Genomic DNA, 12627 nt, shown 5'->3' on the forward strand with positions numbered 1-12627 from the left:
CTGTATGTATAGAAGCATCCACACATGATGTGGACAATAAGACTTATTTAAGGTTGACGTTCTTACCTGGGTGACGGCAAAGCTGCGCTTCCCACAAGGCACCACCTTGTACCACTTGTCATGCAGCATGTCCATGAAGCCGTCTGACTTGTACTGACTGACAAGCTCCGAGAAGTTGGAGGTGAGCGGGGAGTTCTGAGGTAGCCCGATCCCGTAGCCTGTTGATAAGCATACATGTTGGTTTAATACCTGATCTGTTTCCATGTTCCTTTCTCCATATTTACTCACTTCTCTTTTGTCTGTAATTGCATTTAGTCATCATGTTTAGTGACTGCAATGCACAAATTACGTTGGTTTTAAATCAACAAGGAATTGAATTTGATGCATATTTTGTAGTAAAACAAATGCATGTGAAATTCATTTGATAGTTGAAAATAGATACTTACTAAAGCTGTCTTAAAACAATAAGTGATATTGAGAGCTCACGGCTTCATTAAGTAATTAAATGCAGCGTAGTATACGCTTCTTTTCAGGCCTGTAATGGACGTGAAGCCCCATAGGAAGATTTTCACAGGCTGAATGATGCTCTCTAAATGATGCTCTCTAAATCTAAATGATGCTCTCTAAATGATGCTCTCTAAATCAAGGGTCACCAACGCAGTGCCCGCAGGCACCAGGTAGCCCGTAAGGACCAGATGAGTAGCCCGCTGGCCTGTTCTAAAAATAGCTCAAATAGCAGCACTTACCAGTGAGCTGCCTCGATTTTTAAAATTGTATTTATTTACTAGCAAGCTGGTCTCGCTTTGCCCGACATTTTTAATTCTAAGAGAGACAAAACTCAAATAGAATTTGAAAATCCAAGAAAATATTCTAAAGACTTGGTCTTCACTTGTTTAAATAAATTCATTAATTGTTTTACTTTGCTTCTTATAACTTTCACAAAGACAATTTTAGAGAAAAATACAACCTTAAAAATGATTTTAGGATTTTTAAACACATATACCTTTTTACCTTTTAAATTCCTTCCTCTTCTTTCCTGACAATTTAAATCAATGTTCAAGTAAATTTATTTTTTTTATTGTAAAGAATAATAAATACATTTTAATTGAATTCTTCATTTTAGTTTCTGTTTTTTCGACGAAGAATATTTGTGGAATATTTCTTCAAACTTATTATGATTAAAATTCAAAAAAATTATTCCGGCAAATCTAGAAAATCTGTAGAATCAAATTTAAATCTTATTTCAAAGTACTTTTACTTAATTTTGAATTGCTTTTAAAATTTTGTTCTGGAAAATCTAGAAGAAATAATGATTTGTCTTTGTTAGAAATGTCTTTGTCTTTGTCTTTGTTAGAAATATAGCTTGGTCCAATTTGTTATGTATTCTAACAAAGTGTAGATTGGATTTTGACCTATTTAAAACATGTCATCAAAATTCTAAAATTAATCTTAATCAGGAAAAATTACTAATGATGTTCCATAAATTATTTTTTTAATTTTTTCAAAAAGATTCGAATAAGCTACTTTTTCTCTTCTTTTTTCAGTTGAATTTTGAATTTTAAAGAGTCGAAATTGAAGATAAACTCTGTTTCAAAATTTAATTGTCATTTTTTTCGTGTTTTCTCCTCTTTTAAACCGTTCAATTAAGTGTAAATATCATTAATTATTAATAATAAAATAGAGTTAAAGGTAAATTGAGCAAATTGGCTATTTCTGGCAATTTATTGAAGTGTGTATCAAACTGGTAGCCCTTCGCATTAATCACTACCCAAGAAGTAGCTCTTGCTTTCAAAAAGGTTGGTGACTCCTGCTCTAAATGATGCTCTCTAAATGATGCTCTCTAAATGATGCTCTCTAAATGATGCTCTCTAAATGATGCTCTCTAAATGATGCTCTCTAAATGATGCTCTCTAAATGGGCCTCAGATTAACAGGACACTGCGAGGAGTGTAAACTTAGGAAAGCCAGAAGATTAGGACTGTTAAATGCTGACTGGTTGATATTCACAGAGGCGCGTTGTCACTCATACAGTGACACCTTTGAACAATTGAAATGGATCCTTAGAAGAAAAAAAAAGTGAGGCCCCAACTGAGACTGCTGACTGACTTCAAGAACTTATTAAAGATGAAAACCAAATGAATGAAAACTTCCACAGTATTATTGTCACGCGGGGGGGTCGCAGCTTGCTGCGGGGTTGTTCTTCCAACGCAAAAACGGCTCCGGCCGACAGCGTGAAGGTAGGCTTGGATTTATTTAACAAAATCACTCAATACCACAAACACAAAAATACAACCAAAAAAAAGGCAAGCGTGCCTAAAACACAAAAGAAGCTGCTAGTTAGCAGAAGCTAGGACATGGACTATGAAAACTTACTTGGTCAACAAGGGACAAAGACAATGAACGCAGAACGAGTGAACAGAAAGAAAGACTTAAATAACCCAGACATGATTAACAACAGGTGCGGGACTCAAAACGTGAAACAGGTGCGTGACTCAAAACGTGAAACAGGTGCGTGACATGACAGGTGAAAACTAATGGGTGACCATGGAAACCAAACAAAACAAGGAAGTGCAACCAGGAACTAAAGAGAGTCCAAAAACCAAGCAAAACATGGCCAAACAAAAACATGATTAATACAGACATGACAATTATAATGAATTGGTGGAGTGAAAAGTGATTCATTTGAACACATGAAAGCATTCAGTCTTCCCTCACCTTCTATGGCAAATGGTTTCCCAACAGTTAGGGTCTTGCAGTCTGCGTCGATGGAGACCTCGTAGTCCAGCAGAGCTTTGTCCATGATAAAAGCATCCAGTTTCTGGGGATCAGCCCTTTGAACACAAGTGACAAACTCCAATGTTACAGTGTACTTCCTGTACATACGATGCCCACATTACATATACGCCACCAAGTGAATGGCAGCCAATGATCATTGATTATTATTTTTGCCATAATCGTCCAGACCTACCATCTAATGCAGGGGTGTCAAACTCATTTTAAATGGGGGGCCACATTGAGGAAAATCTACTCCGAAGTGGGCCAGACTGGTAAAATCACGGAACGATAACTTAAAAATAAAGACAACTTCAGATTGTTTTCATGGTTTAAAAATAGAACAAGCACATTCTGAAAATGTACAAATCATAATGTTGTTGTTGTTTTTTTACACTTACATGTTGCATGTTGCGGTTAATAGTATTCTATCTTTATGCTCAGTGGCCTTGTGGTTAGAGTGTCCGCCCTGAGATCGGTAGGTCGTGAGTTCAAACCTCGGCCGAGTCATACCAAAGACTATAAAAATGGGACCCATTACCTCCCTGTTGGCATTCAGCATCAAGGGTTGGAATTGGGGGTTAAATCACCAAAATGATTCCCGTGCGTGGCCACCGCTGCGTCTCACTGCTCCCCTTTGGGGATGGGTCAAATGCAGAGAATAATTTCACCGCACTTAGTGTGTGTGTGACAATCATTGGCACTTTAACTTTAACTTTATGTGTCATTATTTATACTTTGTGAATAAATCATGTAATAATGTTCATCAGTCAACTCATTGGTGTTAATTTTCAATCTATCCAGATAAAAAAAATAATATCAATCTCAATTTACAGGATGTTATTTATGTAGTTGTCTCATTTTCCTCGACTAGTGTACTAACATCATGTGGTTTATTTTATTTTTTTACATATGTAACATAATCTACAAAGATACAAAGATTTGTTGTTGCGACATCTAGTGGACACATTCATAACAGCAGTTTCTTTCATTTAAAAATGTTGGCTCATTTTTATACTTAGCAAACTCATCCCATGGGCCAGATAAAACCTGTTCGCGGGCCTGATCCGGCCCGTGGGCCGTACGTTTGACAACCCTGATCTAATGTCTTAGAATTTCCACCGCATGCAAAGTCTGCCATATAAAACGTCCAAATAAGACTCGACATTTACCATAATCAGCTCATTTTTAATGTTACATAAAAAATTAGATTAGATTTATTAACACACATATCAGCAGCATAAAATTGGTACTGTATCGGTTGAAAGGTGAAAGGAACCCATCACAAGTTCTCCTAGTATTATTAGGATGAAACAAGAAAAGAGTTGAGTATCTAAGGTGCTCCTGTCAGTGTGAACTTAGTCTCCAGAATGAAACTCGCTGCAATATTGTGAATGCATGACGTGTTTGATAAGAATGTCTGGATCTGTGAATCCTTCACTTGCTCCCGAGCTGTCATTTCCTCAGGTTGACATTTTCCATGAACCCTCTAATCAGCATTTTAGAGGCTCAGCTGGAAAAAAAAAGTGTTTCATCCATTTAAATGATGTTCTCTCCAACCTGTTTGTATCCCGGCTGCCATTTATGACTTGATTTTTGCTTTGCTCAGTGGGGAAGCAGCTTAGAACCACAGATATGCTGGCAGAGCTGAGGCAGTAGAAAATGACTTGTTATCTCGCCAAGTCTTTTCTTTCACATGCGCTCAGCTTGACATTCTTTCTTCTTTCCAAAAACAACAGAGCCAAGTCTTTTAATGTCATGACTGGGAAACCATGTTTGCGCACCTGAAGCGCTTGCTATTTGCAGAGTAAGCATAACATGGAGTGACTTGAGGTTGTGAATCAAATGGAATTACTTGAGGTTGTGAATGCCGTCTGGCGTGGCCGGGGCGTTGTAGCGTCTCATGTACTCGTGCATCTCAGGGAAACTCTTCTTCACGTAGTCCTCGGCGCTGCTTTCTCTCACCGTAGCAAATCGGAATCCCTGAGAGGGATGGTGCAACTGCAGGAAAGATGGAGGAAAGTATCATCCAAGAGCTTTAATATCACTCATTTCCCACTTATTGATTTTCTACAGTTATGCATGACTCTCTAGATTAATAACCTATTTAGCAGCTGGGAGTAAACACAACATCAAAGGAATCCTTATGTTTGCATAAATATCTAAATGAATTCACAATAATATTCATATATATCATTATCTGTCTATCACGGTTACCTTTTGTAAAAGACTTCACTAAAGTACAAGTAAAGAACAACCTTCAAGCCGATATCATTTGTTTTAATCTAGATAATCAAACCTGTGAACATTTGCAATTCAAAATGTGGGACATTTCCTGGGAAAAAGGGTAAAAAGAAGGGATTTATTATTATTTTTAATTACAAATAATTGTTAAACCAATACAAAGTAATGAATCAAACCTACACCCCTTATCCCAAAAGAAGGTTTAGCTAACTACTAAGCTATCAAGTCTGACACGTCCTTACAAGTTTGAATACAAAGTTTAGTGCTGAGGAAGTCTGAAGGATGAAATAATTTGTCAAAATACTTACTCAACTTTGGGGGGACATTTCTTTTCTTCATGTACATCTCTCTGGTGTCAACCACCTGACATGCACTCATTTCATCAACAACACCCGAGTGTTGAGGAAGGGGTCGACAGTACTGGACAGCATTTTTTTTTTGCACGGAAAGCAAAATGTGAGAAAAAGACTCGGGGAAAGGACACAAAACGGGAAGGTTGATTATATTATATTCCTATATTATGAATTATTTCAAATGTTAATGATAAAAACCCTCTAAAGATATCTGCTACTCTTTGTAGTCAATGATGTCCCTACAGAAGAGGAGGGATTCATATGGCCCCAATCCTGGGTGGATCTCACGTGAGAGGAAGAGTTGGGGTAATCAATTTGTAATGCAGTCTGCTGAAAACGATGGAAAACGCCTCCGTACAAAGCAACTGGTGCTGTGGTCAAAGTTGGAATTGCCACAAACACAATTTAAGATATTAAATAAATACTCTACTCTACTGCCATCTGGCGGCTAACGTGGATAGTGCACTCCCCCAAATCGTCACGTTTCATGCGCCAGGTAAACTGGAATGAATGAGGCCATATGAATCCCGTTCCTAATGTAGCTTTCAAATGTGGAATAGTTAATATTGGCCAAACATAAACCTTATTTCAGACATGCAGTGTTTCCCACACATTCATTTATTTGTGGCGGCCCGCCACGAAAGAATTATGTCTGCCACAAATAAAATTAAAAAAAATATATATATATATATTTTTTTGTCCTGTCCAGCTTCTCAGGCAAATCATATAGTTGATGTAGATGCCCATATAGGCTGTTCACATTTACTTTACAAAAGAGAAGTGTAGGATACTTCTTTTGTTGCCTTATTTGTATTTGACCACTACTGTTTTCTGTTTATTTGTTACTGACTGTGGCAGGACACCTCTGCCTCTGTTTCACTTTATGTTGCTGGTAAATAATATGCTTGTAGTAGTAGGCTAAAGTTAAATTATTTAGTATGCACTAATTAAAGGGGCAGAGCTTTAAGAGACATTTTAGCTTTTATATTTTATAAGATATATTTTTTGTAACAACCACAATTAATAAATATATTTCAGTGAATAACTTATTGTTCAAATCTGTATATAAATATGTACATAAAGTGTTGTAATTATATTGTAAAATGGATGGACGTTTAAAACAAAACTGTTATTATTAATTAGTGAGTATACATTTTTTGAGCCTTTTTAGAGAAAATCATATCATTGTAGTAAATTACGCAAATTACTCGATGATGTCACGGCGACCACGCCCATAGCCACGCCCCCACCGCCACATGTATCTTGGCAGTTTATGGGAAACACTGGACATGTATTGTGAGGAACTACTGCGTTAAAAGAAGAGAAACATGAATGACATATGATCTCCGTTTTACTGGCAACATTTAAGTCTCAGTCAATTTCATAGTTGACAAAAACAAAAACAAAACATCCATTCTGTTCCAATGTCAATGGATGCCACTGACCTTGTACTGCATTGAATAGCATAGCACTTACTGTGTGTTAGAATCATTGTTTCTAAATCATCACAAATGCTTTGTATTACATTGAGTTCCTGGCAGGGGGACGGGTGCTGTCTTTGGGGCCTACCAGGAGGAAGGCTCGTAAAACTCCACTGTGACTTCAAAGCGGACAAATGGCAGGATCTGCCCAATTTCCAGACGAACTCTTTTTGAAGTATTTTACGAACTCTTTTTGAACTATTTTATGGAACTCTTTTTGAACTATTTTACGATCTCTTCTTTTGAACTGTTCGGTAACCAAAGACAACGCTGTTTACGACCCACTTCCCTCTGGAAGCAGCTGTGGTCAGGTGGGGGGAGAAAGTCAAATAAAGAAGGAGGAGTGCAATCTTTGGGCAGAGCGTGCTGGAGATTGTAGAAGGATACAATGTCCGGGGGACTCTCCACAATATATTGAGTCCAAATTTAATTCTGTCTCTTTTTAATTCTTTGCCTCTTGTCTTGTTTAATAAATGTCATCAGTGTTTGAACCTGACACTGTGTTATACACAAATGATGTATTTAGTGCAGTGCTGTTACCTTGGGGTCATGGATCCCAGACAGCTGCTCATAGGTCTTCTCGCCCACCATGACGGCGGCCAGGTTCGCGGTGTAGGTGGACAGGCAGAAGAGGCAGAAGATGGCCCACAGGTTCATCAGCAGACGGCCGGTCCAGCACTTTGGAGGCTTGATGGCAACAGTTCTCCCAAAGAGGATGGCGTAGCACACGTTGAGAGCCGAGGAGAAGGAGAAGACCCGGTCTCGGTTACGTCCGCGTGGCGTCATCCCGAATGGACTGTGCCACTCGTACAGGGTGAGGAAGATGGCGGTGACGTGGAGCGAGACGAAGATGCCCAGCCACATGGACCAGTGCAGAGGCCACATGAAGGCACCGATGGGAGCGGCCGTGTCTCGGGTGCGCACCTGGAGACCGGCACAATTGGATCGCATCAAAGGTAGAAATCAACTCAATATCAAGATAGGAGCCTGGTCTACTAAGATCCAAATAACAAGTGCCAAAAAGCCTGTGCAAACTATAAACTATTAGCGGGTGATCTACTAAGACTGGTGCAGACAGCCATATTTAAAGCAGACACTCTTAACATTCATCAATCATGTCATACATCAATGGTGTTTCATTGTTGTAACACAACATGCAGCACCTTTTCTGGCTGATACAGAAGTGAAATGTGGATAAAGGAAAGGTTGTTTAGCACACCCAGGTTGTGTCTGGAATGATCCAGAAATGCATGCAGGAATGCAGGAAAATTCATGCTGCAATACGTATTTTCATATAAAACCCTAAAACAAAAAAAACCTAATTCATTAATTAATTTTTAAGTCGTCCAGCAGCCATGAAATCCTAAAATGATATTGCTAAATAGACTATTATTTTTGGTATCTGACATGTTGGCACACACGAGGTAGGACAGAAGATGTCCATCATTGGTCTTTGCAGCGCCTCCTTTCTCGCTGTGCGTGAACATGTGCTAAATATAGAAGTACCCTATTTTTCCGACTATAAGTCGCAGTTTTTTTCATAGTTTGGCCGGGGGTGCGACTTATACTCAGGAGCGACTTATGTGTGAAATGATGAACACATCAGCGTCAAATATCCAATAATATTATTGATGTCATTGACGTAAGAGACTAGACGTATAAGATCTCATGGGATTTAGCGATTAGGAGTGACAGATTGTTTGGTAAACGTATAGCATGTTCTATATGTTATAGTTATTTGAATGACTCTTACCATAATATGTTACGTTAACATACCAGTTGGTTATTTATGCCTCATATAACGTACACTTATTCAGCCTGTTGTTGACTATTCTTTAGACATTTTAAATTGCCTTTCAAATGTCTATTCTTGCTGTTGGCTTTTATCAAATACATTTCCCCAAAAATGCGACTTATATTATATGTTTTTTTCCTTCTTTATTATGCATTTTCGGCCGGTGCGACTTATACTCCGGAGCGACTTATACTCCGGAAAAATACGGTAAGTAAGTACATTTTATTTATAAAGCGCTTTCTACAGATGCAAATCACTAAGTGCTGTAGGAGAACTTGAAGAGTACAACAGAAGGTGACAACATCATAACAAAGGATCAACAAGTGCTTATTAAAAAAACTAAACTTTAAAAGTTAAAAGGTTTTCTAAAAAGCAAAGTACTCAAATGTTTGTTTCTTGAAAAGTCAGCAGAGCCAAGATGACGGAGGGACTGCTGCAAGTCCTTCCAGAGTCTGGGGGCCCCAGCCTGGGATGCCAGGTCTACCCGGGTTTTCAAAAGAATCGTTTTTAGTCTCGATAAATCACATTGTGAGTGCTAAATGTTGACTTTATACCTGCAGTCTACTTTATACCTGCATGATCCTTTCCATCCCTACCTTTTCCATCCTCTGTAACTGAGCTACTGTGTGGAACAATTTCCCTTGTGGATCAATAAAGTTTGTCTAAGTCTAAATGATTACATTTGCATCTCCTCCTGCACATTCAGCATATATTCTGCCTCTACATCAAGACATCATCAATCCAATATCCTCATTAGGGTCACGGGTGAGCTGGAGTCTATCCCAGCCCACTTCAGGTGAGAGGCGGGTTTTACACTCGACTGGTCGCCAGCCACGCTAAATAAATTACGCTCTCAATTTTGCAATCCTCTGCACACGAGCTTATAGATCAGCTGCGTGTGCTAATAAGTTTGTACGTGTTTTAATACACGCAAACCTTTGGTGGATCAGGCCGTGTGTTGTTTAGAGTAGCCGTCAAATCTCTCTTACGGTGGAACCTTTAAAGTCCAACAGCCTTCAGGTCAGATAGTTTGTAGTCTGGTCAGCAACAGGCTGACACTCCTTTGTTCTCCGTGCCAGCAAACTACTCCTCACTAGGAGGTGTGGACACCACTCACCTGGACAAAGTTATTATATCTTTTTTCAACGGTATTTCCATACTTGGTACTTGGTTACTTTGTGTGCTGTGCTAGCATTGAACATGTCAATATTGTGACGCAGTCATTGGTAATATCTAGTTCTTATTACTGAGGATGAGTTCAACCAGGGCAGTGATCATGTGACCAGTCAACGGTGGAACATCACCTTAAAAGTGAATAATGCAGTGAAAGCATTCAGACATAAAGACGGCGTCTGTGAGCAGAGAGCTGACGTGAGGTCAAAGAGAGAAGAAGAACAAGTAACAAGTGTGCAATAATCCAAGTAAAGAACTGACCAGAATTCCCAGGCTGGTGGAGAAGAAAGGTGACGTGAAGTCAATGACTTGGCTTCGTGCTGAGTTAATGCTGAAAGACGTCACGGCCAAGTGAGCAGCACCACTGAGAAGGTCGCCCACCAATCCTGTCCAGCGACCATTTTTAAAGCCTCCGTACTTTCCATCTCCAACAATGTAGAGGTCAAAGGTGAAGCCCATGTCCTCTGCCAGCTTCTCCAACAAGTCAATGCAGTAACCATAGCAGCATTTCTTTGAGTACGTGGGTATGGATCCGTTTGGTCTTGCGAGGTTCTGAAAAAGTGCCTCTAAAACCGAGGAGTCGTTGGAGAGCGGGTTGAGGCACAGCTGGCCAGCGGGACATAGACCGTCTCCATCCACCTCTCGGGTGAAAACGAAGGGGTGCTCCACCAGGGTCACCACCCGCAAATGCAGCCTTGTGGATCTGCGCCAGTCGCCTCCACCTCCGGAACCCTGGTGGCTGGGCCAGGCCCTCTGGTCCATCAGGACTTTGCCCCTGCGCCAACGTGCAAGCCGAGTCCAGGTCGGCTGGCCCAGAGGGTCCAGCTGGAGGGACCAGATGTAGTGATGGGCCTCCGAGATGACATTGTGGCTCTGACGGTCTCTGGATATGAAGCCGCTTTGGCCCTCAAACGATGTGTTGGAAAGAAATCTACAAGGGACAACACAAGAAGACATGATTCAAAAGTCATCTTTGTCATGACCTTTTGGACTTGTGTGGTTTTTTACAAAGTGTTTGGTGTTGACTTCCTGGCTTGTCCTCTCTGCCACTGAGCTCTGGCTCCCACACATGTCCCTGATTGGCAACCAGGGCTCACCTGTTCCTGGTTGCCAATCAGGCTCGTATATATGCCAGCTCTGTCTGTTTAAAATGGCAACTGGCAGACTGTTCTTTGTCTTTGTGTCTTCTTCTTGATTCTGACGTCAAGAAGAAGGGTTTTTGGATGGAAAAAAGCCAAAGACTGAAGGCGTTTGTGATCGACTTTAATCGGCAAAGACAATCACATATTTTTCATGAAAATTGTCCGATACTGAACAGAGGCTGATTAATCGTCACATCTCCACTGCAAAATATCTGTTAATGTTCATCAAAGTGGAAATGGTGGACCTGGTAAAAAAAAGTGTTTGGTAAGACTGGCCTGACTTGCATATCAAAATGTTTTGAGTCATTTTTTTCAAATCTGAATGAATAGAGATTATTTTGTCAACCTCATTTGTATGCAAAACCCTCCAGGAACCTAAAGGGAAAAACCTCCTTTCCCTTAATCAATATGTATGCAAGTGTGATGAGTGCGATCACATGTCCGTCTTTCTGTCTCAGCAATGTCATAAAACAATGATCATCACTGACTAAGCAGTCTGTAGTAAGCAGGATAAATGGGTTGTCTAAACAAAGACCCTGCATCTGAGCAGGTATCTTCCTACAGACCAGCATCCTCTGCAGTGGGCATCTGGGTTTTGCATAATGGGAATATTCTTTATCCCCAAAATTGTAACTCTGACAAAAGAAATGGACCAAAACCATGGCGAAGGACGCTGGTACTCAGGAGGATACAAGAGACACTACAAGAAGACAAAGTGTCCTTGAAAGAGGCTACACAAGTTATTGATTAGACTTCATGACAGAAGTGTTGCTAGTGCAATACAGATAGTTACACCTTACATTAGTATTCTGGATCACATTCATTCACTTAAATGTCATACTTCTTATCCATGTTGACCCTCAACATGTCACTTTATAGCTTGCAGAGACACCTCCATTGAATCTATACGCTCATGAGGACAATGTTATCCGGTCATTGGCCTGAGATTGACGACATGTTAAAGGTCACAGGAGTTCTGTCATTTAGAGTCCAACAGGAAGTATGTTTGAGGGCTTTTAGGTATTTGGTGATACCCTTATGTACTATTTAGATGTAGTTACATAAAGGTCAAGACAATGTGTTGATTTACCTCTCAAGGCCAGACGCATTCTCCTCAAAACCAGCGTCCTCTGCAGTAGACATTTGTGTTTTGCATAACAGAGCATTTTCTTTTTTCCGAATGTGTAACTCTGTCAAAAGAAATAGATACAAGACAAATGTCTACTGCAGAGGACATTTCTCGGGAGACATACAGTACTGAACATAATAATAATAATACCTGGGATTTATATAGCACTTTTCTAAGTACCCAAAGTCGCTTTACATGTAGAACCCATCGTTCATTCACACCTGGTGGTGGTAAGCTACTTTCATAGCCACAGCTGCCCTGGGGTAGACTGACATAGTGATGAGATCCTAATCTTGTTGTCACGAAACCAGAATTGCAGTCGTCGATACCTATGAATTTCCACGATTCCCAATACTCATTTGATATGACGATAAAAAAAACAAAAACCACATACTTTTAAATGACTACTTTATTGAAAAGTGTTTCAAAGTGTCAAGTATTTAAGATCAGTGTGCTTCGATATCTTTTAGCACATAATCTAAGGGTCATACGCCCATAAATAACAACAATAGTCAACAAGTTTATATTCTAAAAAGAAC

General features: G+C 39.8%; 1 protein-coding gene across 3 annotated transcripts in view; it reads right to left on the reverse strand.

Annotated features, from left to right (window-relative positions):
• LOC133638810 (glutamate receptor ionotropic, NMDA 3A-like) overlaps window positions 1-12627 on the reverse strand; it is an 81653-nt gene that overhangs the window by 34970 nt on the left and 34056 nt on the right. For all 3 annotated transcript variants that reach the window (XM_062031785.1, XM_062031786.1, XM_062031787.1), the window contains exons 3-7: window positions 10079-10748; window positions 7390-7773; window positions 4627-4772; window positions 2715-2830; window positions 67-218 (exon numbers count right to left, since the gene is read on the reverse strand). In XM_062031785.1, coding sequence (XP_061887769.1) covers window positions 67-218; window positions 2715-2830; window positions 4627-4772; window positions 7390-7773; window positions 10079-10748 — 1468 coding nt within the window. The remainder of the gene's footprint in view (window positions 1-66; window positions 219-2714; window positions 2831-4626; window positions 4773-7389; window positions 7774-10078; window positions 10749-12627) is intronic.

This window comes from Entelurus aequoreus, linkage group LG21 (assembly GCF_033978785.1).
Source record: "Entelurus aequoreus isolate RoL-2023_Sb linkage group LG21, RoL_Eaeq_v1.1, whole genome shotgun sequence".
NCBI lineage: Eukaryota > Metazoa > Chordata > Actinopteri > Syngnathiformes > Syngnathidae > Entelurus > Entelurus aequoreus.